General features: G+C 40.4%; 1 protein-coding gene across 50 annotated transcripts in view; it reads left to right on the top strand.

Moving 5' to 3' along the window:
* trdn (triadin) overlaps positions 1 to 27,101 on the top strand; it is a 452,817-nt gene that overhangs the window by 211,045 nt on the left and 214,671 nt on the right. For 31 of the 50 annotated variants that reach the window (XM_078212798.1, XM_078212806.1, XM_078212786.1 and 28 more), the window contains 7 exons: positions 4,965 to 5,012; positions 9,223 to 9,258; positions 10,248 to 10,298; positions 19,128 to 19,169; positions 20,469 to 20,501; positions 25,242 to 25,292; positions 26,109 to 26,126. In XM_078212798.1, coding sequence (XP_078068924.1) covers positions 4,965 to 5,012; positions 9,223 to 9,258; positions 10,248 to 10,298; positions 19,128 to 19,169; positions 20,469 to 20,501; positions 25,242 to 25,292; positions 26,109 to 26,126 — 279 coding nt within the window. The remainder of the gene's footprint in view (positions 1 to 4,964; positions 5,013 to 9,222; positions 9,259 to 10,247; positions 10,299 to 19,127; positions 19,170 to 20,468; positions 20,502 to 25,241; positions 25,293 to 26,108; positions 26,127 to 27,101) is intronic. The other 19 variants (XM_078212805.1, XM_078212797.1, XM_078212790.1 and 16 more) reach the window with 3 other exon arrangements.

Below are 27,101 nucleotides of genomic sequence, written 5' to 3'. Positions count from 1 at the left end.
TTTCTTATTCATTCGTGTGACATGGGTGTCGCTGGCTGGCCAGCATTTATTGCACATCCCTAGTTGCCCTTGTAGGGCAGTTGAGAGTCAACCACATTGCTGTGGCTCTGGACTCACATGTAGGCCAGACCAGGTAGGACAGCAGATTTCCTTCTCTGAAGGACATTAGTGAATCAGATGGGTTTTTCCAACAATCGACAATGGTTTCATAGTCATCAGTAGATTCTTAATTCCAGATTTTTTATATTGATTTCAAATTCCCCCATCTGCCATGGCGGGATTCGAACCTGAGTCCCCAGAACATTAGCTGAGTTTCTGGATTAAGAGTCTAGTGATAATTCCACCAGGCCATCACCTCCCCCCATATTTATTTACTTCAGTGTGTGTTTTCAATTCATCTACTTTGTTATGAATGCTACGTACAATTGCAGATTGTGCAGTTAAGTTACAAATGAATCATACATAGTTAAAGTGAAAATGTTGTACAGGTGCAGTGTCTCAGTCCCTCTATCCAAAACCTAGCGATATCTGAAAACCGTACAATTTTTAAACTGCCACTGATAAATGTTAAATATTATTAAATGAGTAAAATAACTTACTGGTTTGTCTCGCTAAGTGCTGCATTGGTGTGGTGGCGTGCCAACTAGTTAATGGCTTTGCGTGCATGTTGCTTCCCATTCTCCAATTGATCCAAGTGATCCTTGACCTACCTGATCCAGCCTGAACCATCTGACCTGAAATCCAGCATGGATTTGGCCCTGAGGTTGCTGGTTTTGAGACATGTTGTATCTATTGTTAAGAAAGTAAAAACCACCTACACTTAAAAAAAAAACAACCTGATTGGAATAGAAAAGCAAAGGAACCTATGGATGCAATTAAACAATTAACAATTAAAGCAGCATCATAGGTCAGTAAAGCACTGGGATTTATTTCTAGGGTATAGAATTCAAAAATAGTGAAACTTGTTTAGGACCATATTCTGGCCATACCTTGAATGCTGATCACAGTTCTGATCTCCATGCAACTAAAAGGACACAAAATTATTGGAGAATATGCAAAAACAATGTGGTGCCAAAATTGAGAGATTGAAGCTTTTGGAAAGATTGAACAGATTGTTTTATTTCTCTTTAGAATTATGAATGAGTTGAACAGGGTAGATGTGGAGGGAATTTTTTTCCATCTGTGGGACAATTCAAAAATGGAGGAGATCAATACACAATAGTTACAAATAAATCCAGTTTTTTTACTCGGAGAGTGTTCAAAATATGTAACTTGAAGGAGTGATTGAGGCAAATAGCTTAGATGGTTTTAAAAGAAAACAAGTGAATACATGAGGGAAAAAGGGATAAAAGGATATGCTGAAAATTTGAGATGAGGCAGATGGAATGTTAGGAGACTCATGTGGAATGTAAACACCCAGTACAGACCAGTTGGCCCAAATGGTCTGTTAGTGCTGTATAACGTAATTCGAATGTACAGACTTTCAATCCTAAAGGACTCTAGGCCAAAAGTCTGAATGCTACCACCAATATAAGCCAATGTTTGACCAGCAATATTGTTGGATGTTTCCACAGAAATAGCTCATTTAAATTATATAATGTAAAAAAAACATTACTTGGGTGATTAACAGCCAGCACATCAAGATTGGCCTCATCTGCTCAGATGTTGCCATCTATGTTTCTAAGCCTGGAACGACTTAGTTACACTGACTATTAGAGAACATGATGCAGAGTTGTGCTATCCCACTGTACAGATACTTTGAGCTACCGTGAGGCTTATGGACTGGCACATCTGATGACAGTAATTATTAGTCGTGGCCTGAACTATACTCAATTATTACAATGCTGACTGGTGATGATGATGTGTTGGAAAGGCAGAGAAGACAACTCCTCACAACCACCTCCACTTCCATATCGACAACTGTCAAGCAGTTACTTGCTTGCACATAGATGCCTACACCATCTTGAACTTTTACAAATTACTTTTGAAGTATTAACATCTCTAGTGGCCCTTAGAAGGTGATGGTGCGACTTAAAAGGGTGCCTGTTTGTAAAACCTCCTGGCTTGATATGTCACCAAAGATCATGAAAGGACAACCATGTAAATTGAAATCTAGTATTTAGAGGCTGTAATTTTCTTTCTCTGGAGGTTATTAGTGAACTAATGGGATTTTAAAACAAAATTGGTGGTGATTTGGTCAATTTGGCCGGGATTTTGCACCTGGATTTGCTGCGAGTGCAAATGGCGACGTGGGCGCAAAATACCACGAGAGGCCACGAACGAGAATCTCACTGATGAAATTTCATGATATGATAGTCCCGTTTCCTCCCCCAACGACCAATGACATAACGAGGGTTCCTGCCCAGAAGGTTAGGAACCTCATTTATGTGCGTATAAATCTCATAAGTGGACTTCCTCGCTGTACCAATCCCCCAGATTGGGATTTCTCCCCTCGTTGGCATGTTATGTCAGCGAGGTTTACAACAGGTCTGGAGCAATATGAATCGGATGAAGAGACCGCGTCAATGGTGTACAGGTAAGTGCAGCCCCAAGGTTGCAGAGGGACATCCCATTGGCACTGCCCCCAGACCGTCTGACACTAGCCCAGGGCAATGCTGCTTTTATTTCTCTGGGGAAGTGCATGGGGCATTCTTTGTGTCTGCGATTTAATTTTTGGTGCTGGAGATCGGGGCGCGCCCTTTCCTGATCTCTGGAAAGCTGACGTTATAGGCTGGGCAGAGCCCGCTCTGCCAGCACGCTGGTGATGGACAAACGTTCAGCATTTTTTCTTAAGTGCTAACAAATGTGGTGAGAAAAGCAAGCTGTGCAGCAAAGGAAAATTCTGTCCTTTATTTCCCCTGATTTATTAAATACAATTTTTAAAAATGTTGGGATTCTGAACTCCAGGTTGCTAATTTGCTACCATAACTATTGCAAAAACTGTCCGACCTGAAAGCTATGTTATGATAATTAGCTGACCGTGGAAATTTGAGTTTAAGGCCCATTCATCCCTCTGCCTCACAAGAACTCTTATTTCAAACCATTCAGGTGTAAATTGAAGCCGATTTGGAAAATTGAGACTGGTGGCACATTTATTAGGTACAGGCCTTATGTAGTGATTTCTGTAGGCGGGAGACTGGAATGATTTATTCATATGAGCGTCTGATATGAGACTGAAATATGTATGCAATTTCTTTTCTTGAACCTGGGAATTTATTTTACTGAAATTGGTGGCTATAGAAATTGTGGTTCTTTTCTCATACATCCTGCTCTCTTTAGAAAGAATGATTATAGTCTCGATGAAGAGTATTCAATAGTAATCAGTGGCGTTGAGAATCTTATGATGGACTGAAAATCTCCATCTATCTCCAACAAAGAACAGGGTTGAGCGGGAGATCATTGTTATTTCTGAGCATTAGATCATTGTCAGCATTGCTGACCAAAAAATTCATTCCACTCTAGAACTGAAGTACTCCTGACCATGTAACTCATCTAAAACAATAATAAAAATGTTAAGGGACCCCAAAGAGATTTTCTTCTGCTCTAATCTTATAATCTTATAAAAAGAAGGAGATGAAGCAGAACTCCTTTTGTGAATACATAGGTTTCTCATCCATAATAAGAGACATTCATAGATTCACAGATGAAGCAATTTTTTCCTGTTCTTATAAGTCACTGCATCTACAAGTTAATCGAAAATCTCCTGCACATTTTTACTTGTGAACAGTTGCGCTCATTGTACAGATACACATTTCCTGATGGTTGAAATAGAATCTACACTGGAACCAAGTGATAGATTCATGTTACTTATTCAGAAATGCAATTTAAAATCTTCAACTGGGCCCAAGGATGGTGAACTAGAGAAATGTTTGTGCAACAACTCCAGAGCTTCCTTGTTTTGAGCATGTTATTATTTCTCCATTTATTTACCTATTAATTTTCATTAACATTCCTCACCATGATTTTCCATTGGTAATACAGATCAGTTATCGTGATGTAATAATTGTTTGGTTATTCAGGAAAATGTATATTCTTATTGTACATTACATTGAACTAATTATTCCGATTGTGACTGATGAACTCAAAAGCTCTGTTATGAACGCAGCTGATGTTAATACTGGACAAGTCAGATGAAACCTGGCTTGATAGATCCATACTTTTTGTTAGTAAGGTTGAAGAAAGTTACTGAACAAGTTCTCAGTTCTCAGAATAAAATATTTATTAAACAAGAAAATTGACCTATATTACACCAGACGAAGTTGGAAAGATCTCAAACACAAGAAAGTGCACAATTGTCACACAATTCCTCAACTCCAAAATATTCTGATAGACACAAATCAGTCAAGATTTACCAGTCGCTTGATACAAAGGCTTCCCGCTTGAGATTGGCATAGCTGCAAATAGTTTTCTTCTGAAGGAATCCCGAGCATTCACTTGATGCTTCTTACCCAATTTGTGTATCTCCCTGAAATATTCAAATGCCACACACTGAACTCACTGTTTCTTCAATTACAAAGCAAACAAATAAGTTCCCTAAACTCTGTTTTCCAGTAGCACCTTTGCTAAACTTATCACTTTACTGCATCCTTGCTGACTATTCTCCAGTAACCTTATGGTTTTTCTTATCAGAGAGCTTACAATTCATGTCCCCTCTCTCTGACACATGCTGAACTCTTATTTTTCCCTATCCTTTCTCTGTATCTGTGTCACGTGACCATTGTCACTAAGTTTTATTTCCCCAAAATTGCTAAAGTTTTAACTCCATTTTCCCCTTCACTTTAACTTCAAGCATTGTAAAACCTAATTAAAATGTAGATGTACAAATAAACCCAGACTCCCAGGCACCAAGGTTCTCAAACAACCTAAATGAAACTGAAACCATTTTACCTTTCTTAATACATAAACGTATTCAATCTCAAAATTATAAATTGCCCTTAACCGTTTACTCTGCTGTTTCGCTTTAGAACCTGATGCTGCTTCAAAGAAAAAAGTAGCTGCTCCAATAAAACCAGGTGAGTAAAAGTATACATTGCACTGAATGTTGAATTTCATTTCTGGAGAGTGTGTTGCCATGCAAATTCTCTGCATGTTGTCACACACAATTTGTGCTTTTGGGGATTTTATGTCCGTCTTGATTGGTAAGTTTCAAGGTGTTTTCTGTAAGAGCTGATGCTCCAAACTCACTGATCCCAAAAGTGGTGAATTTCTTAGCTCTCCTATAAAGTGCATCAACTGTAAAATCACTACAGTGCAAAAAGTGTCCATCAAGTCTGAATTGACTCTCCGAAAGAGCATCCCACCCAAGCCCTCCCTTCCACGCTTTCCCTGTAACCCTGTCATTTATCATGGCTAATCCACCTAACCCGCATATCTTTGGACACTAATGGGTAATTTAGCATGGTCAATCCACCCAGCCTGCACATCTTTGGACTGTGGGAGGAAACTGGAGCACCCGGAGGATACCAGTGCAGACGCTGGTAGAACGGCTGATATTGAGATCACGCCTTTGAGATTACATGTTTCATAAAAGTTCAGTGCAATGACCATAATCGTTGCCACAGAGAGAGCAGTGTGAGTAGCTTGCTGTGGTTGCGGGTCATAATGCAGCAATTGGCACAGTTTCCCAGTTGCCTTTTTGGCGACATGTTTTCCTTTTATACACAGCACCTCACTATAGTCTAAGTCTGCCAGTGGTCTCATACAAACAGCCAAGAACACGTCCAGGATTGTCTGGGAAGATGGTAAAATATCACTAGAAAAAGATGCCCCATGCCGCAAAAATCACAATTGAACCTTTCCACACAGCACAGGCTCACACACTCCTTGCTCCCACCTGTCCCAGCTGATCTTGAGATCAGCTGTACCGTGTAACGTTGAGTCTCAAAACCGTTAGTGCATAAGCCAGAAATTGATGGCTACAGCACCATTGACCTCATTATAAAATGTGTTTACTTGGAACTCTGGGAAGATTGTGAAAAGAGTCAAAAGCGCAAAGGAATTCTGAACAGAACTTTGCTGTCCAAACAAGATTACTTGACTTGATTGTAAACTAAAACCACGCCTCAGACCGTGTGGAATTTCAGCACCACTGTCTCTTTCTTTACAATCTTGCTCAGCAGGATATTCCAAACATGCATTATCTTTTAGATTTAAAAAAATCAGTCTGACATAGAAAAACAAGGAGGTTATGCTGAACTTGTACAAGACACTAGTTGGACCTCAGTTGGAATATTGTGTACAGTTCTGTGCACAACACAATAGGAAGGATGAGAACACATTAGAGTGAGTGCTGAAGAGGTTTACAAGAATGGCTCCAAGGATAAGAAACTTCAGTTGAGGATAGATTGGTTAGGTTGGGATTGTTCTCCTTGGAGCGAAGAAGGCTAAGAGGAGATTTGATAGAGATATTCAAAATAATGAGGGGGCAGAAAATAGTATTTGGGTAGGAACTGTTGCCACTCATAAAAGGATCAAGAACAGAAGGGCACAGATGTAGAGTGATTTGTAAAAGAAGCAAATGCGATGTGAGAATTTTTTTTTTCACACGAGTGGTTCAGATCTGGAACACACTGCCTGGAAGTATTGTGGAAGTAGGTTCAATCAAGGCATTCAAGAGGGCATTTGATGAGTACTTGAAATGGGGTATGGGAAAAAGGCAAGGGAATGGCACTAAGCCACATGCTTGTTTGGAGAGTCAGTGCAGATATGATGGGCGAAATAGCCTTCTCCTGTGCCGTAACAACTCTGATTTTGTAAAATATGTTAAATTTATTTTTCACAAATTAAAATTTATGTTCTCTACTTCTATTTTCTTGACTAACTTGAGGCACAACATTTGAGAACTGAGACTTATTTGCACATGGCCAGTGAGCTGTGGGCATCAGATAGATGCCCCCTGCAGCTTTCCAGTTGTGGGGGTGCAGGAAATCAACTGTCTTGGAAGCTGAAGTGGATGACAATCGGAGTGTGGATCAGGAGGATATGATACTTGTGTATCAATTGTGTTGCGTTATATGCAAGTGGAAGATGTTGGGGGCGATTCTCCCAAAAAAATTCTAAGTGCTGAATTAGCGGGAAAAATTGTGTAATTCATGATTGTTTTTTTCAGTGGGAGTTCAGACTCGAATCTCCCACACTCTGTGCAATGCAGAGGTCACAATCATGAATATCATTAAAAGCTCGAGGGGCTATTCATGCCAGAGTCTGACTGTTCTGGAACTCTGCGCATATGCAGTGGCCCCGAACTGTCAGCCTCCCATTTGACCCCATCCCACTCTGGCAGAACCCCTCCCCCCTCACAGGAGGCAGACACTCCCGGTAGGCAGACACCCCCGGCAGACCACACCCCCCCACCTCCCGCAGCCTGCCCTGTTTGCTGGCCTCCATCCAGCCCTGACCGACCCCCATGCAGAGTGGCAGCGACACCCCCACCCTCACAAATCACCCCTAGACCCTGCCCACAATAGGCCCTGCCCCTTGGCACTGCTGATGCTCGGGCAGTGCCGAGGTGCCCCCTGGGCTTGGGCACTTTGCCCCTTGGGCAGTGCCAGGAGGCACAGACTGGCACTGCTAGGGTACCCGTGCCCAGGGGGCATTACCTCCTGCCGCCCAATCCCCTGGGGGGCTCTGATTGCCCTCCTTTTCACTCCAGCGGGGCCTCCTGCTAGTTCCCCGAACATGGGGAGCTATTCTAAACCCCGCTGGAGTGAAATACTCCTGGCATGGTGGGAGATGCTATCGGCCTGGAGAATTCTGTCCCGGGCCTGATAATAACATTTAAATTACATTACAAATAGATTAAAGTCACTTATCTGGACTTCCTGCCGGTTTCCAGCGTGATCTCGACCGCACCTGCTTTCCAGCGGTGGGAGACGCGCATGCGTCAGGAACGCATGCACAAATCCCGCAAAATGGTGGACGTGTATCTCCCAACCCAACATGTCAAAAAATTAGCGCATCATGATGGGAGATTCTAGCCCCTTAATAGAGATTTCATTTGAGCACTCATAAAGACAGACTTACTGAAAATATTATTTGGCTGATCTAGGAGGTGTGCGCTTTTAACTTTTCATTTTAGAAATAAATGCAAGACTGAGTAAAGTTAGGCTCCAATATTGTCCTTCACAAAATTGCTTTCTGGAATAGAACAGGTCATTCTGGAGGGAAAAGAGGCTTGCATGGATCAGTAATGGGCTAATATCTTTGGGAGGGTGGGGTAGATTGGTGGCTGAGAGAATACATCTTGGCCCCACCAAAAAATATAACTAAAATTTCCTGGGTCATTTTCTGAACCACTTCCACATCTTTTTTTTTTGTCCCCCTGAATCATAACATTTGAAAAGAATATCAATGAACAATATTTCAGCTTTGACAATACAACCCATGAAAAATTGTCACTTGGGAAAGATATTGAATAGCCATTAATTGAATTGTTATCCAACAAAATCTTTCTTTAGTTCAAGACAGAACACCAGGGAGAAAACTGAAATGGTGAAGAAATAAAAACACCGAACTCCCAGTCTTGAATACAGAAGTTTGAGTGATGTCAAATTCTACCACTCAAAATGTGCATGTATTGCTGAGTTAGATCTGTGAGATCTTACCACCAATGGAGATCGCAGAAAAGTCATGATTGACTGTTGAGCCACATCAGTTAGATTAAAATAAAAATTGTGAAATGGTAAAACAGCAAAAAGACACTTGGAGTCAATTTGGAATTAGGCATTGGGGAAAGGAAGAGTGGGATTAAAAGGAGTTGGTGGAACTTAACATAGGTGATGGGGGCTTGTCTACTGACTAGACATCAAGCTCTCTCTGGCTCTCCAATCAGCTTATTCCTTGCTCATCAGTGTCCTCAGGAAGGTGGTGGTTGCTGCAGGAATGCACCCACCCAAGCCCTAGGATCACCAAGGGACTCAGACCACAGGTGAATGATGGCTGAAGGATGATGGCATAGTGGGAATTGTTGGGGAGAGGGTTGGCAACAAGGGTGGGTAGGTTGTTCTCAGAAGGCCCCACCTTCCCAGTGCCAAGTCCCTTGGTCAGACACTGAGTGCCTTTGAATGAGGAAACGCCCTCTCCTTGCCTGTGAGCTATCCCAATAGGGTCGAAATCCATGGCCAATCTGATATTTGACTTTCATTAATCCAATGGATCTCTTTAACAGCATGGTAATGTGTTTTGATCTTTGTTTAATCTTGTTTTTATTTTTATTCACTACAGAGAAAGGGAAATCACAAGCAGCAAAATCAGTGTCAAGTAAATATTGCATTTCAACTGCATGCATCATTTGTAGCAGTAGATTTTCTGTAAATCATTTGTAACTTTGTGCCACATGTGATTCTGTAGTTTTACTTGTTTAATGATTGGTTTTATTATTTCCATTCTTTCTTTTGAATTCTATATTGCCTGCCACATACCATTTCTCAGCTATAAGAATGTTATTCCACTCATGCTTAGTGATGTCCTTACTGCCAGGTGCACGTGAAAATCAGGTTTATTGCCTACCCATTTTTCTGTCTCCTCTTGCGAGAATGTGTCCCCATTTGAGTTCCACTGTGTGGCTGATTTCTAGCCCTCAATGGCAATTCATTGAACCATTTTTATTTTTAACAGTGGCCAAATGAACAGCTTTATGCTAAATCTCTCATTGAAGCCTTCAGTACCATAAATTTTACATATATCTTGTGGTCTGCAGTAGTCTAAAATAGCTCCAACTTAGTTTGAATATTTTATGCTTGCCAAATAATTACAATTGTAAATAAGAATTCAAGAACTGTTTAAAATGTGCCCATTTTAAATTGAAAATGAGAGTCAAATTACCAAACATTTTTACTATTTTTTTAAGGTTTGCAGTAGCCTACAGATTGTCACATTCTTTAAGCTGCAGTCCAACTTAAATTTAAAAAACATCTATAAAAAAAGATATTGCCAACATGATATGAAGCAAAACAATGTATCATGTAATGATGTTATGCAAAGGAGGATAATTTTTAAACTTATAATTTTAATTTTGTTGCTAGGATACTTGTCATTGGATGTGTCATTTGTTTCATAGAAAAATTGGAGCTGTGACATCAAAGGCAACAATGCACAGCTCTACGTGGATCTTGTTGCTCTTCATATACTCCTGTCAGCAAAAATAGAAGCTTCCTGCTTTTATTTTGATGTGTCTCTTTGTTTTATTATTGCAATTCTTAAAAAAGATTTCCTTTTAAAACATTTGATTTTTTTGCTTTGTATTAAAGAACCAGTCAAAGAGAAGTCAGCTCCTTCAACACCAAAGAAAGCAGGTATCAGTTACGTATAATTCCCTAAACTGTGATTCATATTCAGAGCAGTCCTCAACTTGGTACGCAATATTCATCCTCATTTTTAAGTATGGAAGAACTGTTGGCACAAAAAGTTCATGTGCTGGAAGGTACTCACCTATGCACAATGACAGCAGTGTATAGTATACACAAGTGTTACTGCAACCATTCAGCAAGGCTCCTTTGATAACGTTTTGCAAACCCGTGACCCAGGAGGTCAAAGGGATGTAGATATGTTGGAACATCACTAACTGCAATTTCCCCTCCTACCTACAGCCATTCTGACTTGGAACTATATCACCATTCCTTCACTGTCACGGGGTCAAAACCCTGGAACTTCCTTCGTAACAGCACTTGTGAAGGTACTTACACCAGATCTGCTCCAGCGGATCAAGAGCAATTAGGTATGGGCAATAAATTCTGGCCTTGCCAGCAATGCTCACATTCCACTAAAGAGTTTCAAAAATCTCCATAATATATTCTGCTGGAAGTGAGATGGAAATCTACAGGACATCTGGGATCGGGGTGAACAACGCAAAAAAACTCTATCCCTCCATGACAAATCAAACTGAAATATTGTGAAATGTTAGTTGGGTGGCTAAAGCAGGTTGAGAAAGAAAATAGAGATGAAAAGGAAGATTGGATTAGGAGAGAAAAAAGAACCAAAAGATAAAGGCCACAATTTTGGTGGGAGGTAACTTGCCATTGGCCGCCAGTAGGATCTTCTGATTCTGCTGAAGTCTACAGCATTTTACGGGCTCGCCCATCCCACCCCCAGGTAACCAACGGCAAGGCTCAATTTCAGCTGAACTGGAAAATTTCACCAGTGGTGAAGACCAGAAAATCCCACCCAAAGTAAACATAAAGACTTTTTAAGATCTCTAACTATAATTAAAACTAGGATATAATTAATATATAATGAATGTAATAACTGGAATTAATTTACTGAAAAGCTGATTGTATATACAAATGAATTATTGAAACATGAGGGGTCTTGACACAGTCCGTGCTGGGAGGATGGGCAGGATTTTCTGGCTCTTTCTGCTGGTGGGATCTTCTGGTCCCGTTGATGGTGAACTCCCATGGGTTTCCTGGTGGCAGGGGCTGGATTCATTTGGAAATCCCTGGCGCTCTCAGTGGAGACAGTGGTACTCCCCCCCTTTCTCTCTCGGAGGACATGGTGCCTGATTCCTATTTTTAAAGAACAGCATTGATTCGCGCCAGCATGATGTCGTGGCTGGTGGGTGGGAAGATTTGATTAGGGCTGAAGATTTGATGTTAAGCCCACTGAATAGTTGATGCATTAAAATTCATGTTAATTAGGTTCGCACCCTTCTGAGGCATGAACCTGATTGTGTCATTAGAGGGGGCCTGGGAAGATCGGTATCTGAAATTTCTTTGATGCAAATTCCATTTTTGGCATCTCGCAAGATATAGCAGTCATTATGGGATTTGCACCCACAGCTAAAGGCCCGCTAAATTATGCCCACTATCTTTAACTTCTTTAGTTAACCATGAGTGGGGCATCCTTCCTTTAAATCATTTCACACTCACTGGAATGTATCTTTTCTGTGCATTCTGAAATATCTCCTTGAATGTCTGCTACTGCATCCCAACTGACTTATCCCTTAACTTAATTTCCCAGTTTTTTTAGCCAGCTGTCTTCATGTCCTCTTAATTTCTCTTTTTAAGCATAACCCACTAGCCTTAGATCCACTCGTCTGTCCCTCAAACTGCATGTGAAATTCAATCATTTTATGATCACTGCTACCTATGGGAGCCTTCCCTCTGAGGTCTTTAATTAATCCTGTCTCATGGCACGTTACTAGGTTTAATATAGCCTGCTCTGTGGCAGGTGCTAAAACATGCTACTCTAAGAAACCATCTCAAAAACACCATCTTCCAGTATATCTTTGGCAATCTTATTTGTCCAATCTATATTTGGATTACAATCACCCATGATTATTGCTGTATATTTCTCACAAGTCCCCACATTTTTCCCTGTATGCTCCCTGCAGTGTGGTAACTGCTAGGGGACCTATAAACCAGTCCCACAAGTGAATTCTTACTTTTACTATTTCTCATCTCTGCCCAAATTGATTGTACATTTTGATGGTGATCTCTCTCTTGTACCATAGTCATCCCTCATTAACAGAGCTAGCCCTCCACTTGTTTCTAGCTTCCTGTCCTTCCTAAATGTCCCCTGAGTATTAAGGCCTCAGTCTTTGCCATCCTACAGCTATGCCTATGTAATGCTATCAGACCATACACATCTATTTCTATCTGTGCATTCACTTCACTTCATCTATTTTGTTATGAATACTATGCTCACTCAGATACAGAGCTTTTACTTCTGCCTTTTTACTATTTTCATAGCCTCTGGACTTATGTACTTGTGCACTCTTAGGTTTTACACTCTTTCCCTCCCTGCCACTCTGCTCATCATTTCCATTATCCTACCTTGCTCCCTTGCCTGTCCTCTCTATTAATTTACCACTTTTCCCTAAACTTGATTCCTTGATCCTACTCTTAAAGCCTTCTCTACTATTCTGGTTATATGACTACCAGAACACTTTTCCCAACATGGTTCAGGTGTTGTCTGAATGGTGCAGCTTCCATTTTCTCCATTACTGGTGCCAGTGCCCCATGAATTGAAACCCATTTCTCCCAACCAATCTTTGAGCTATGCATTTAACTCCCTAATCTGATTTGCCCTATAGAAATTTGTTCATGGTAGTAATCCAGAGTCCAGGGAACCTTTTATGGTTCTGCTTTTTAATTTAGCCCCTAGCTCATATTCCCTGAGCAGAAACTATTTTCCTGTTCTACCTATGTTGTCTGTATCTGTGTGAACCATGACCACTGGGTCCTCCCTTTTCCACTGCAAGCTCCTCTCCAGTGCACAACAGATACCCTGAACCCTGGCACCATGTGGGCTGCACTCCCACACACTCATTCTTGGCTGCAGAAAACTGTGTCTCTGCACCTGACTATACTGTCCCCAACCACCACTGCATTCCTGTACCATGGTGCCATGGTTAGTTTTCTCATCCACCCTTTAGGCACCGCTTTGACATATACAGGCTGCAAGTACCACAAATCTGCTGGACAATTGTAAAAGCTGAGGTTCCTCCACTTCTACCTTTTTGGTTTTCATACCTGCTTCACTTGCAGTCACAGCCTCTTGTTCCTCACCACTGACCAAATCAGAAGACCCTAATCCATAGGATGTGACTGCCTCCTGGTTCAAATCAAGTAACTTGTCCCCTCCCTGATACATTGCAATTTCTGCAGCTTGGCCTCCAGCTAAACAACTCTGAGCTGAGGCCCTTTAAGTTGTAGACACTTACTTGTTGTAGATCACCCCCATGTCCAGGAACTCCCACATTCTGCAGTCACAATGCATCACCTGCGCTGGCATCTTTGTTGTGTGTCAATTAATTTATATTTAAAGTTACAACTAATAAATATTGCTACTCCCAATAACCTTTCATACTGCTAGTATACCTTACAACACTTCATAGAACCTTACAATTAACTAATAAGTTGAACACGTTTTCAAGATAAACGAGCAAACCAATAACTTATCTTTCATTTCTCTCAGCAAGTAGCCACTGCAGTGGATTGGATAGCTCTTCTAGATAGTGGTTACTCCCCTTTCAGAATCCGCATTACCGGTCTCTTCTCTAAGCTGATACCATATCCCCTACTCTGAAGTTTATTTTTGCTGCCCATTATCTAATCATGTGATAGCATGACTCAGGAGCCATCTTATGTGGCAGTCTCGCATATGCTTCCATGAGGGTTCTCATATCTTCCAGAATGTAGAATGAGATGAGACCAATTATAAACCAACAGGATCATTTATTTTAGATATAAATGACAAACAAAGTAATGTTTGCTGTGAATTTGAATGTATTTTAACAAATAGCAAAGTATGCCACAGTATAAATGTTGGCCTATATACATTTTATTGATAATGAGCAGGATTCTCTGGTCCCATCAGTGGTGGGTGTCATGGCAGGTGGAATGGATTAAAACTATCAAAAGTCATTTGCTCACCTGCGTAAAAAGAGTTTGCCATTTTCAGTTCCCAACTTTTGTGGCAGGTTGGATAGTCTACTGCGTCGGGAATCACATTTGGCTCAATTTGAAAATCATGAATACTCATTAAAGAGGGAACTGACCAGAATCACGCCCCCACCCCCCAGACCAACCACTCCAGATCAAATGGGAAATTAGACTGGCGTGATCAACAACCAGATATAGGTCATGTGCACCTGATGAGCATCACTTCACTCGCGATTTTGAGGTATGTTCGCAGACCTTTCATAGTGCTGCCCTCACATTTGCTTCGACTCCATGCCAAGGCAGGAATGCAAGGCTTAGCATGCTATACAAGCAGGAATACAGGGTGGGTGTAAGAGGTGGGATGAGGTAAGGGAAGGGATTGAAGGACAAAACTTGACTGGATAGAGATGGGGAGCGACTGGGCAAGAGAGCACAGTGACACATGACGGGGGTTGGGTGGGGGGGAGGAGGAGGAGGGGTTGTTGGAGGGTGGAAATTAGTTTGGCCCAGAAAGCATAGGCAGTCCTAATAGTCCCTGATGACCATAGGCTGCTCTTCCCTTTAAGGGGTAGAGATGAATGATGGTTATTTAACCTGAGGATCACCGCAACTCGGGTGAGGGGCAAGGTTGAGAAGGCACGGCCTTCATGAATAACCTCAGCTGGTACAGGAATTTAACCCATGTTGTTGGCATCATCCTGCATCACGAACCAGCTATCCAGCCAACTGAGCTAATCCAGCCAACTGAGCTAAACCAACCCCCAAATGTTGTCATGGCCAGAAAGCATAGACAGCCCTGGGCAATGGATGAACACGTAATTGGGCCATAATGGTCAGTCCTGTGGATCAACTCCACAATTTAGAGGGCTGTGCCTGGCACTCCTCTCCTGGTTCTCGTCTGGTGAGGGGGAGGACCTGTCAGTCCTGTGTTAGTTGTACCCAGCTTGGTGCACAGGACATGGTCAGTCCCTCACATACATTTGATCCTGGGTGTTGTCGGCTTGATACTGGGCCACAGATGGCACAGTCACAGTCAGAGCAGGGATTGACATTCATCTTGTAAATGGGAACAGGTAATGTAGGGAGGGGGCATTTGATGGTCTCATGGAAGGAGTGGTTCCTCTAAGTCACAGTACAGTTGGCCTCGAGATGGGAAGGGGTCAGGTCTACATGGTCCATCGGGACAAACAACATACGTACAAACATATGAATTAGGAGCAGGAGTAGGTCACTTGGCCCTTTGAGCCTGCTCTGCCATTTGATAAGATCATGACTTCAACATTCCCGGCCATCCCCGATAACTGTTCACCTCTTTGCTTATTAAGAATCCATCTACATCCACCTTAAAAATATTTAAAGACACTACTCCTCCCTTTTGAAGAAGAGAGTTCCAAAGACTCATGACCTTCTGAAAGAAAACAATTCTCCCTTCTTTGCCCTAAATGGGTGACCCCTTATTTTTAAACGGTAGTGGCCCCAGTTCTAGATTCTCCCACAAGAGGGAACATCCTCTGCACATTCACCCTGGCAGATGGTAAGAATAGGAGAAATGCTTGTCAGCTATGTGATGGAAAGAAATTGGACCCTCTACCATCATTATCCACAGCACCAAGCTACAACATGCATGTAAAAGTGTACATTGCCACAACCACTTGATCTTCATGGGTGGTGATGTTTGGCTCTGTTGGCTGAATGGTTGGTATGGATCATATTGTTCTCAATTGTATGGGATTCGGTCCCCGTTCTGACTGGATTGAATTTTGGACCTCCCTCGTTGCCCGACCTGTGGTGGAATTTGTAGCGCTGTGGGTCAGATCTCTGGGTAGAGAACCAAAGAAGAAGAAGGGAGTCCAAGACTCTGATTCTGCATCAGCTCTTTTCGTTCATAAGTTAGTTAATTGAATTAATATTACACCTACTCACAGTCCTCCTAGATCTGGAGCCCTTCTGAGCTTACATAAATAAAGCCATTCCAACAAATTACATGTAGAACTTTAATTGATTTTGTTTTAATGGACCCCTGTCATCTCTCACTGATGTGATATATGAAAATGAAGATACTTGGTTGCAATCCCATCAGCATTCCTATAAACAGTAAATTGGAGATTTAATTCCTGATAAACTAATTTTTACTTAAAAGCAATATAAATTGATCCAACATTCCTTCTAGGCCAAGTAGTTAAAGATTTTGAAATGTGACATCTGTAAGTATGTGTAGAAGTCTGAGGAAAACAAGGAATCGGGTTTTGCTAGAAGCATAACAGTTTCTAAGTAACACACACCAATATGAATGTGTAAATCATCCAGCAACCTGTAACAAAGAAGAATATCCTGTGAATTGTGAATCATCACAAGTTGGTGGAAAATTAATGCTAATTCACTGTTAGCTTTGTAAAAACAACATCTTGCCCTTAACCTGCTTGTCATGGAGTAGCTGTATTTGCATATTAATTTCCCATTAAATACACCACAGGAGGTTAAGTTGAATAATTAACAGTGTAAGTACCCTTTAGCAAATGATGATCGTTAATGATTTTCAATCAACCTCCTCTGCCCAGGAAGTGAAAAATTATAGATGTTGAGGCTCATTTCTTCAGGTTGTGAATGACTTTAGGAGATTGAACATGTATCAAATTTTACATTTTTCCTTAGTTTTTCTTTGTCTCTTTTTATTTCTCTCTTAACCAATCCTTCTTCCCTTCTAGCTCATCTTTCTCCATTGTCTTTTCCTTATTCCATCATGGGATGTGGGTAGCATTGGCTCGGCCAGCATTTATTGCCCATCCCTAATTGCCCTTGAGTGGTGATCTGCTTTCTTGAACTGCTGCAGTCCATGTGGTGTAGGTATACCCTCAGTGCTGCTGAGTGACAGTGAAGGTGCAGCAATGAGTGACTTGGAGGGGGAACTGAACATGCTGGTGTTCCCATGCATCTGCTACCCTTGTCCTTCTGGGTGTTAGAGATCACAGGTTTGGAAGGTGCTGTCAAAGGAGCTTTGTTGAGTTTCTGTCATGCATCTTGTAGATGGTACAACTGCTGCCACTCTGTGTCGGTGGTGGAGGCAGTGAATGTTTTTTTTATTCATTCATGGAACATGGCCAGCATCCCTAGTTTCCCTTGAACTGAGTGGCTTACTAGGTTACTTCATTTCAGAGGGCAGTTGAGCAAATCCCATAATGACCACATTGCTGTAGCTTTGGACTTGCATGTAAGACCAGGTAAGGAGGGCAGATTTCCTTTCCTAAAGGACATTAATGAAGGTTTTAAAGGTTTTTCCGACAATTGACAATGATTTCATGGTCATTAGTAGATTCTCAATTCCAGATTTTTTTTCATTGAATTCAAATTCTACCATTTGTCGTTGCGGGATTCGAACCTGGGTTCCCAGAACATTAGCTGAGTTTCTGGATTAATAGTCTAGTGATAATGCCACTTGGCCATCGCCTCCCCAATCCCATTGTGGTGGATGGGATACCAACTAAATGGGTTGATTTGCCTGGATGGTGTTGATCATCTTGGGTATTGTTTGAGCTGCATTCACCCAGGCAAGTGGGAGTATTCCATCGCATTCCTGTCTTAGATGGTGGACAGGCTTTGGGAAATCAGGAGGTGAGTACTCACCTATAATTCCCAGTCTCTGACCTGCTCTTGTAGCCACTGTATTTTTTTGGCTGGTCCAGTTCAGCTTCTGGTTAAAAATTCTGCTTATTTCTTAATCCTCATATTTCATTTATTAAGGAGGACCATTAAATATGTGTCAATAAGTCTAACAAGTTGGAAAGCTGTGAGATCTTCCCCAAGCTAAATCTGACCCAGTGTAATTAATTATTTTTGAAGTATAAAAGTTAGGGAATGGTGTGGAGAGTAAAATAAAACAAAGATTTAAGAGTAGAAAAAAACAAATCAGTTTAAACAAAGAGGCTGATGTTCTGTATTTCTCTTGTACCTGTTATTAGTTACGCGAACCATACCCGAGGTGTGCTCCACCTGACTTGACATAAAATGCTTGTCATCAACCTAGCCCCGGCATACTTTGCGTGCAGGCCCTTCCTTTGGAAAGCCTGTGAAGGTGAAACCACTGGCATTAGGGTTTTAAGGCTGTTCTCCAAAACAACAGCCAGAAGGCCTACAGCACCATTCACTGCCCCACTGTTCAGAAAAGCAAACCAAGTTAATTTCTTGGATCTTTTCATTCTTATTGCTGGTCGTTCATCATTTTATACACACGAGGGGTCGGAGTTTCCTGCCGTGCTCACCGCAAGACTGGAAAATCCTGCCCGAAGTTAATGGACCTTTGCATCGTCCACTCCCTCCCTGCTATGATTCCCATGGTGGGCAGGCCGTGAAAATTCTGTCCAAGTGCACTCCTTGTGCCCCCCCCACCCCCAGAATGGTTTTTGGCATGGATCTCCCCTCCTTTTGTGCTTATGAAGGGAACATTGATCATTGGAAAGGCAATGAACCAGAATTTTATTTGAAACTATTTTTACTGGTTTGTTTTTAGTTCAGGGTGAATATTATAATAGTAAAGCAATGGCTGACATTGCTGTCTCTTTACAACTGTAATATCAACAGATGTCTCAGTGTCCCAGTGCATGGGCAATTGGTCTGGTAAAAGACATAGAAATTTGCCTTGAATTGCTGTTAGTCTAAGGGTTCATTGTAATTGTGCAACATTTCTGACATGTAACTAAGTATTCTGTGTTGCATATAATTGTAGCAAATTATCAACATTCTTTTCTGTAGAAAAGAAGAAGTTGCCTCCTCCTGCCATCAAAGACGTAAAAGGTTTGGCAAATGCATCCATATATACAAGCACAACATACCCATATAGATTTGTAAAGAATGAATTGCCTGTAAGAATAAACTGCATGAATGGAACAATGTTTAAACAAATTCCTCACCAAGATTGATGACATTCTAATGGCAACATCGGGGCCGGGATTCTCCCAAAACAAAACCAAGTGCCCAATGGGTGGGAAAATGGGGATATTTCAATGACATTTCCATATGATAATCAGCTCCATGCTGATTTCCGACACAGCTGATTGCGCTAAGAAAAAGAGCTTGGGAGACTCACAAGTTGCCCCCTGCTGCTCAGATTCTCCTGGCCCAGATCTTTCATCAGAAACTTGCTAAAGGCTTAACATGATGGTTATGTCAAAAATTTGGAGATCCTAATATGTAACAAGTCTATGGTCCAGCTGCTTGCTGCTTCACATAAGGCATGCATGTCAACCATTTATTTAACTTAATAATGAATTAATTATTCCCACAGTAGCTTCACAAAAGTTTTTTATTTAATATTTTAATAGAAGTACTATTTCACATTATTCTGACTGATAATTATTTCAGACTTGGAGTAGGTACAAAACACTTCATAAATAATAAATTTGGTTCGTGAAAATAATGTTAAAACAGTAGTTATTGAAATAACCATTCTGAATTGCTAATTAACACAATCTCCTCATATTAGATGCACATTATTTTCATAACTATTCTGAATTGCTAATTAACACAATCTCATTATCCGAGATTCAGATTATTTTCATAATTTTGTCCATGAGGTGCTAGGGACATTTTAAAACTGTCTAAAGAATAATTAACTAACATGTATTTCAAATATAGCAACAGATTAGTGAAATCGTTGCAAACAGAGTAACTGAGAGGTTTTAATACATTTATTAATAAAATGCTGCATGACCCAAGATATTAAATTAAGGTTTTTTAAAGCAGCATCTCCTGAAAATACTGACTAGTGCTACGTTATGATTGAACTAATATTAGTCGGTGCGTTAAGAAACATTCAGCTTTTCGACTCTCAAGCCCTGTGCACCAGGCTACTAAAGATATCAGAGAGGAAGACATTGTTCCACATTCATCATCACTGAAAATAATACATTTATTTGCATTTCTCATTTCATTTATGAATGCTATTTTTAGCGATATTTTTGGATTGGAAAACATTAAAGAATCATTTTGTGTGCTACAATGGGTGTTAATGTAGAAAGCCATTTTGAAAAATCAGCAACTAATTAAATGTTTTATTAAAAGATTTTTTGACCTTTTTTTTGTTGTTATCCTCAGCTAAAAAGAAACATGTTGACCAGGCGACTAAAAGTATGTGCTCAATGTTCTGTTATTCTCAGATAAATATGTGAAAAGAATTTTTAAATATACTCTGCACTTTGCCAATGGGTCATTTCTGCTGGGTGAGTCTTACCAGCAGCCCATGTCAAGGGGGCATGTTGGAGTGGTTCTTGGACTATCCCTGGAAACACTCAATTATGTTCCTCCAACGTGCAATTGCACATAACTTAAGTTCGGTAGATCCTTGGAAAGGCCACAGAACTTACCAAATGCATGAGTTATTCAATCCTGAATGGAACAATTACAATACTTGGGGGCAGGATTTTCCAGTCTTGGGCTGAGCACGGCAGGAAAATCCCGCCCCTTAACTTCCATGAACTTATTTAAACTTTCCCACCAGGCTTTTCACAAAAGGTTCCAGTTTGTAGGATATAATGAATATTTGACTAGCAGGATTGAAAATTGACTTAGCAATGTTTACACAAGGGTAATAAATGGAAAAAACATAACCTCTGGATGGGAGACTAGGAATTTAAAAGTGCCAGTGTGAGCAAGTGCCTCCTTGTCGAATCACTATAGTACCGCTTTGATATTTATTTCTGCAGAATGAATGCTACTCTGACGAGCTATTGTAAACAAAAGCTGCTTTTTCCGAACATGTCACTGATCATTCCCTTAATTTGAAAGACATTACATTTTTCTCCATTTTTCCAATATGCTTCACCCAACAAATTGTTCATCCAGATTTTGGAGCCTAACTATCTCCAGAGTACCAGAAACACTAACTTTAAAATGCTTAAGGAAAAGAGAGAAGAAATAAGTGCTATTTGTTTCATGTTTTGGGCTCCCTAACTACTGAAGAAATACTTGAGAGTGTCAGAATTGCAACTGTAGCACTGGCATTCAATAAAAGAAGTGAATAATTTATTAGGGAACCGTAGATTACTTATGAAAGTTACTGCAGTAATGAACATGCTCATTAGCACTTTGATACTGTCAATGCTCATGTGAAGTGCAGAGATATTCAACATTTATTTGTTATCAATATACAAAGACTGCCTAATGAACCTTTCTCGGGAAATTGCTATGGTACAAACTAAATTTATGGATGAAGCTATGCAGGTGACAGGGGACCTCTAATTTAGTCCTAGTGGTCTGCGTGCCATTTAACTAACATCATTCAATAAAGGAAGGTTAGCTGAGCAACATATTTTGGACAGTGCACCCAGTACGTAAAACATAATGTATTGAGACCCACAAGGTCTTGGGAAAAATGATCAGGTTCAGAGAATTCCCTTTAAATGTATTCCTTTTCAGTCCTCATAATGTGAAATGTCCTGATTGGATATAGGAGACCAGGAGGTAGAACAACTCTCAAAAATGGGTGGTATGGGTTAAAGCACAACATGTTGGGACTCCAACTGCTCACGTTATATATTAATGATTTGGACTCAGGAACTAAATGTATTATCTCCAAATGAGCTGATGATACAAAGTTGGGTGGGAGGGTGAGCTGTGAGGAAGGCTGTAGAGATGCTTCAGTGTAATTTAGACAGATTGAGTGAGTGGGTGTATGCTTGGCAGATGCAGTATAATGTGAATAAATGTGAGGTTATCCAATTTGGTAACAAAAATAGGAAGGCAGATTATTATTTGAATGGGTGTAAATTGAGAGAGATGGAAACTCAGTAAGAACCTGGTGTAGAAACATAGAAACAGAGAAAATAGAAGCAGGAGTTGGCCATTCGACCCTTCAAGCCTAGTCCACCATTTATTTTGACCATGGTTGATAATCAAATTCAATATCCTGATTGGGCCTCCTCCTCCTCCTCCACCCCCCCCCCCCCCCCTTCCCCCCATACCCTTAATCCTTTTAATCCCAAGAGCTATATCTAATTTTATCTAATTTCTTCTTAAAATCAGACAACATTTAGGCCTCAACTACTTTCTGTGGTAGTGAATTCCAGATTCACCACTTTCTGGGTGAAAGAATTTCTCCTGACCTCAGTCCTGAAAGCTTTACCTCTTATCCTCAAACTATGACGCCTATGTCCTCATGCATCAGTCACAGAAAGTAAGCATGCAGGTACAGCAGAAAGTAAAAAAGGCAAATGGTATGTAGGCTTTCATAATGAGAGGATTTGAGTATAGGAATAAGGATGCTTCACTACAATTGTATAGGGTGTTGGTGAGGCTGCATGGAGTATTGTGTGCAGTTTTGGTGTCCTTACCCAAGGAAGGATGCTCTTGCTATAGAGGGATTGCAGCGAAGGTTTACCAGGCTGATTCCTGGGATGGCAGGAATGTCATATGAGGATAGACTAGTCAGTTAGGATTACATATATTGGAGTTTAGAAGAGTGAGAGGGGATCACATAGAAGCTTATAAAATTCTAACAGGAATAGAGAGGATAGAGATGGAGAAAGAATGTTCCTGATGGTGTAGGGAGTCTAGAACTAGGGGTCATCGTTTGAGGATAAGGGTTAAACCTTTTAGGACTGAGGTGAGGGGAAATTTCTTCTATGTATGTTTCTATGTATGTATTTTACTTGATGTATTCTTTGCAAACAATTGATGTGTCTCTGAAGCATTGCTATGGATCTCCAATTGCATAATTTGTAGCATCTTTAATGATCTTTGGATATAATTTGTGAACTGGCTATGAATGCTAACAGTGCTTAGGATCCATAGCATAAGGTGTTGAGTGCATTGAGCATTAAATGAATCTTAGTCAACCAATAGTATGAAATACCCATGTAATGCAGCACCTCAGGTGTGATGTTGACACAATTTAGTTAGGATTTCTGCATTTATTTGATAATGATCACTATGTGAGGCTTTTACTTCACTTCATTTCATAAAATATCATATAATAGATGTGAAGACAAATTTGAAGTCCATGTGATTAAAAGGACAGTTGGTACTTGGATACAAAATTAACTGCCTGCAAATGAAATTGGCTAAGGGAAACAAAGTGTGGTGGTGAATGATATTTTTCAGACTTTAGCAAAGAGGCCCCCAAGGGTCGATATTTGAATCTCTGTTGGATACCACACTGTAGATAAAATTTAACCACCGAAGTGTAAAGTGATTCATTTTGGTAGGAAGAATGAGAGCATGCAATATAAATTCAATGGTAGCATGACAGGACAAACCAAGAAGATTGTTCATAAAGCATGCACGATCCTTTAATTTAAAAATAGAAACATCGAGTATAAAAGGAAGGATGCTGTGCTAAACATTTATAAAACACTGGTTCGACTCCAGTTCAAGTATTGTGGTCAATTATGGTATCACACTTTAGGAAGGATGTCATGGCCTTGGAGAGGGTGATGGGGGAGACTTAGTAGAATGGAACCAGGGTAATGTGAAGAGACTGGAGAAGCTGGTGCTGTTTTCCTTGGAGCCGAGAAGGTTAAGGAGAGATTTAATAGAGGTGTTTAAAACTATGAAGGCAGCATGGAAGAAATTGTTTTCAATGCAAGAAGGCACAGATTTGCATTAATTGACTAAAGAACCTGATGGAACATCATCTTAGGCAGTGGATTGTTGTGATCTAGAATGGACTGCCTGAAAGGGTGGTGGAAGCAGACTCAATGATGATTTTCAAAAGAGAATTTGAAATAATTGAAGGGGGAGTAGTTACAGGACCAAAGGGCAAGAGCAGGTGAGTGGAAATGAATTTGATAATTCTTTCACAAAGTTGGCGCAGGTACAATAACAGCTTTTATTGTACGATTCTAATGGAGTGACTGAAGAAGTTTGACAGTGATCTCTTCTGTGGTGATGAAGAAGAGAGGGAAAATTACAACACGGGGAATGCCATGGGATCAGAAAGGAGAGGTACTCAATTTCAGACCAGTAATCATACCCAAAGAGACATCTGGTACACTATGTTTCTGGAGCGAACATAAATCTGGAAATTTTGAGTGTTGTTCTCACGGTTTTTCCATTCATTAGTAATGTTGGGGACTGTGCATTCAAAAAAATCATGTTCTATAAATGATACAATAATGAATTTAGACACTCAAACATCTTAAATTTATAATATGAAGCTTATAGATTACTATTGCTGGTTGATTACAAATTATTTTCAAAAACCCATAATCATATTGGGCAAGAACAGTGTGAAATATTATAAGAAATCTCTACACAGTCAGGTTAAACAGTGCAAATAGCTTTGTGCATGTTAAAAGCTGCTACTATCTTTTTAAACAGATTTTGAGGAAGGTTTTGAAGGTGGAGTGAGAGGTAGCATGGTGGAAAGACCTAGATAGATTGGTCTAAAATGTACAGCTGAAACAGTTGATCACTGGGCAGTCCTCAGTAGATGAAGAAAATAAACTATGTCAGAATTGAAAGAGCAGAGGAAAATAGAGTTAAATAAGGATAAGGAGAAAAATAGTGAGAACAAAGAAAACATTTAGATATAACACTTCAGTCTCTTTCTCTATCTATTTTTCACAATTTTATTGTAGTTATGTGAATGGGGATAGTCATTAGACTTGTATGTCAGGCTGCTGGGTGGGGGATAATAAATGCCTTAACCCCCGGGACCATTTAAATAATGATACAAGTATTGAAGAAATTTATTCAATTAATATTTCGCAATGCGACAAGTAGAATATCCCCTAAATAAAGTGGATGGAACATTATGTTGCATTGCAGAACATTTATTGCTCAGTTTGATTTTGAGGGGCAATAGAAAATGGCCCCGAATAATTCAAAATTTTCTGCTTTCTTTAAACATGCTTTATCTTTGTTCTTTAGAACCAGCGGAAGTTCCGGCCGCGAAGCACAAAACATCCAAAGTCGCATCAGGTAACCTCTGCACAATCCAGAATGTCACAGTTTCTGATGATGATTAGGGTGGCACGGTAGCACAGTGGTTAGCACTGCTGCTTCACAGCTCCAGGGACCTGGGTTCGATTCCCGGCTCGGGTCACTGTCTGTGTGGAGTTTGCACATTCTCCTCGTGTCTGCGTGGGTTTCCTCCGGGTGCTCCGGTTTCCTCCCACAGTCCAAGGATGTGCGGGTTAGGTTAATTGGCCATGCTAAAAATTGCCCCTTAGTGTCCTGAGATGTGAAGGTTAGAGGATTAGTGGGTAAATATGTAGGGATAAGGGGGTAGGGCCTGGGTGGGATTGTGGTCAGTGCAGACTCGATGGGCCAAATGGCTTCTTTCTGCACTGTAGGGATTCTATGATTCTATGTGGAGATGCTGGTGTTGGACTGGGGTGGGCACAGTAAGAAGTCTCACAACACCAGGTTAAAGTCCAACAGGTTTATTTGGTATCACGGGTTTTCGGAGCACTGCTCCTTCATCAGGTAAGTCAGTCACCTGATGCAGGACTAGCGCTCCGAAAGCTCGTGATACCAAATAAACTTGTTGGACTTTAACCTGGTGTTGTGAGACTTCTTACTATAGTTTCTGATGAGAATTAAAATACAATTATGCCATCTACTGGTCATAATAATTGGAAGAAATATAAAATTGCTCATTCCTCTTAAACTGCGAACATATTTATTGACAAATATGTATTATTAACAAAGGCAAAATCTAATAAGTATGCAAGCTGCTTTGCCAGACCAATAAAGATACAAGTTTTAATAAAGTAATTATTTTGTTTATTGCAGTGAAAGAAAAGAAGCAAAGTGAGTAAAAAACTTTTTCATGTTCCAGTTACAAATTTATGTGGAAAATTAAATTTATGTTTTTTGGAGTGTAAAAATGAAGGAAATTATTGTTTTCTAATTATATTTGCATTTATTTGATGTTCTTAAAGGAAGGAATAATTATGTTGTGCAATGGAAGAATTTAAAGTTTGAAATAAGTTTCCTGCAAATAGAATTTAGAGATTTCTTAATGTGTCTTTATTTGTAAACTATAGAAATGGCATGTGTTCCTGCCTCTGGGCAAAAAGTCCTGCTTCCTACATACATAACATGGCCAAACAGTTTGATTATTAGCCTGCAAATCTTTCCACTATCCTGTTGCCAGGTGGTAAGAGCTGGAGTGTTTCTTCGTTAACTATGCTGCAGAAGATAATGGCAAACCAGTGTAGCATTTGGTCAAGTGTAATCATGGATGAATCTATTGGTAGTCCATGGTCAGCAGGAAATTATAGTCTTCTAATTATATTTGCATTTACTGTGCATTCTTAGGGTATGGTACCAAAGAAGGAGGAGGAGAAATGGCTTATTAAAATCTACTGCTTAACATAATAGGACATTATTTTATGCTCTTCCCCCATGGCTGGTTTGCAGGTGGGGAGGGTGTTTAATCAGGTGATATGGTAATGAGTGAGGACGATGTCACCTTCCAACTCCATCCTGATTAAGCCCATAGCATGAAGGCCCGTGGGCGGACTACCCACCTTGCTGCTAACCAAGATCCATAAGTGAGCAATTAACACCCAATTAAGGGCCTCATTCTGCTGCTGCTGGTATTAAACCAGCTGCTCAGGCCACAAGGAGCGTCTGGGTTCTTCCTCAAAATGGATGCACACTTGCGTATCTTTGACTTTTTACTCTCCTCCAGCTGCTCCAACTCCTCTTATACATTATGTTATCTATAACACTTCTCTCTTTAGCTCTAAAGAGGAATCTTTTTTTATTCATTCATGGAAC

The sequence above is a fragment of the Mustelus asterias genome, chromosome 5 (genome assembly GCF_964213995.1).
Source record: "Mustelus asterias chromosome 5, sMusAst1.hap1.1, whole genome shotgun sequence".
Lineage (NCBI taxonomy): Eukaryota > Metazoa > Chordata > Chondrichthyes > Carcharhiniformes > Triakidae > Mustelus > Mustelus asterias.
This window is presented reverse-complemented; position numbering and strand designations above follow the sequence as displayed.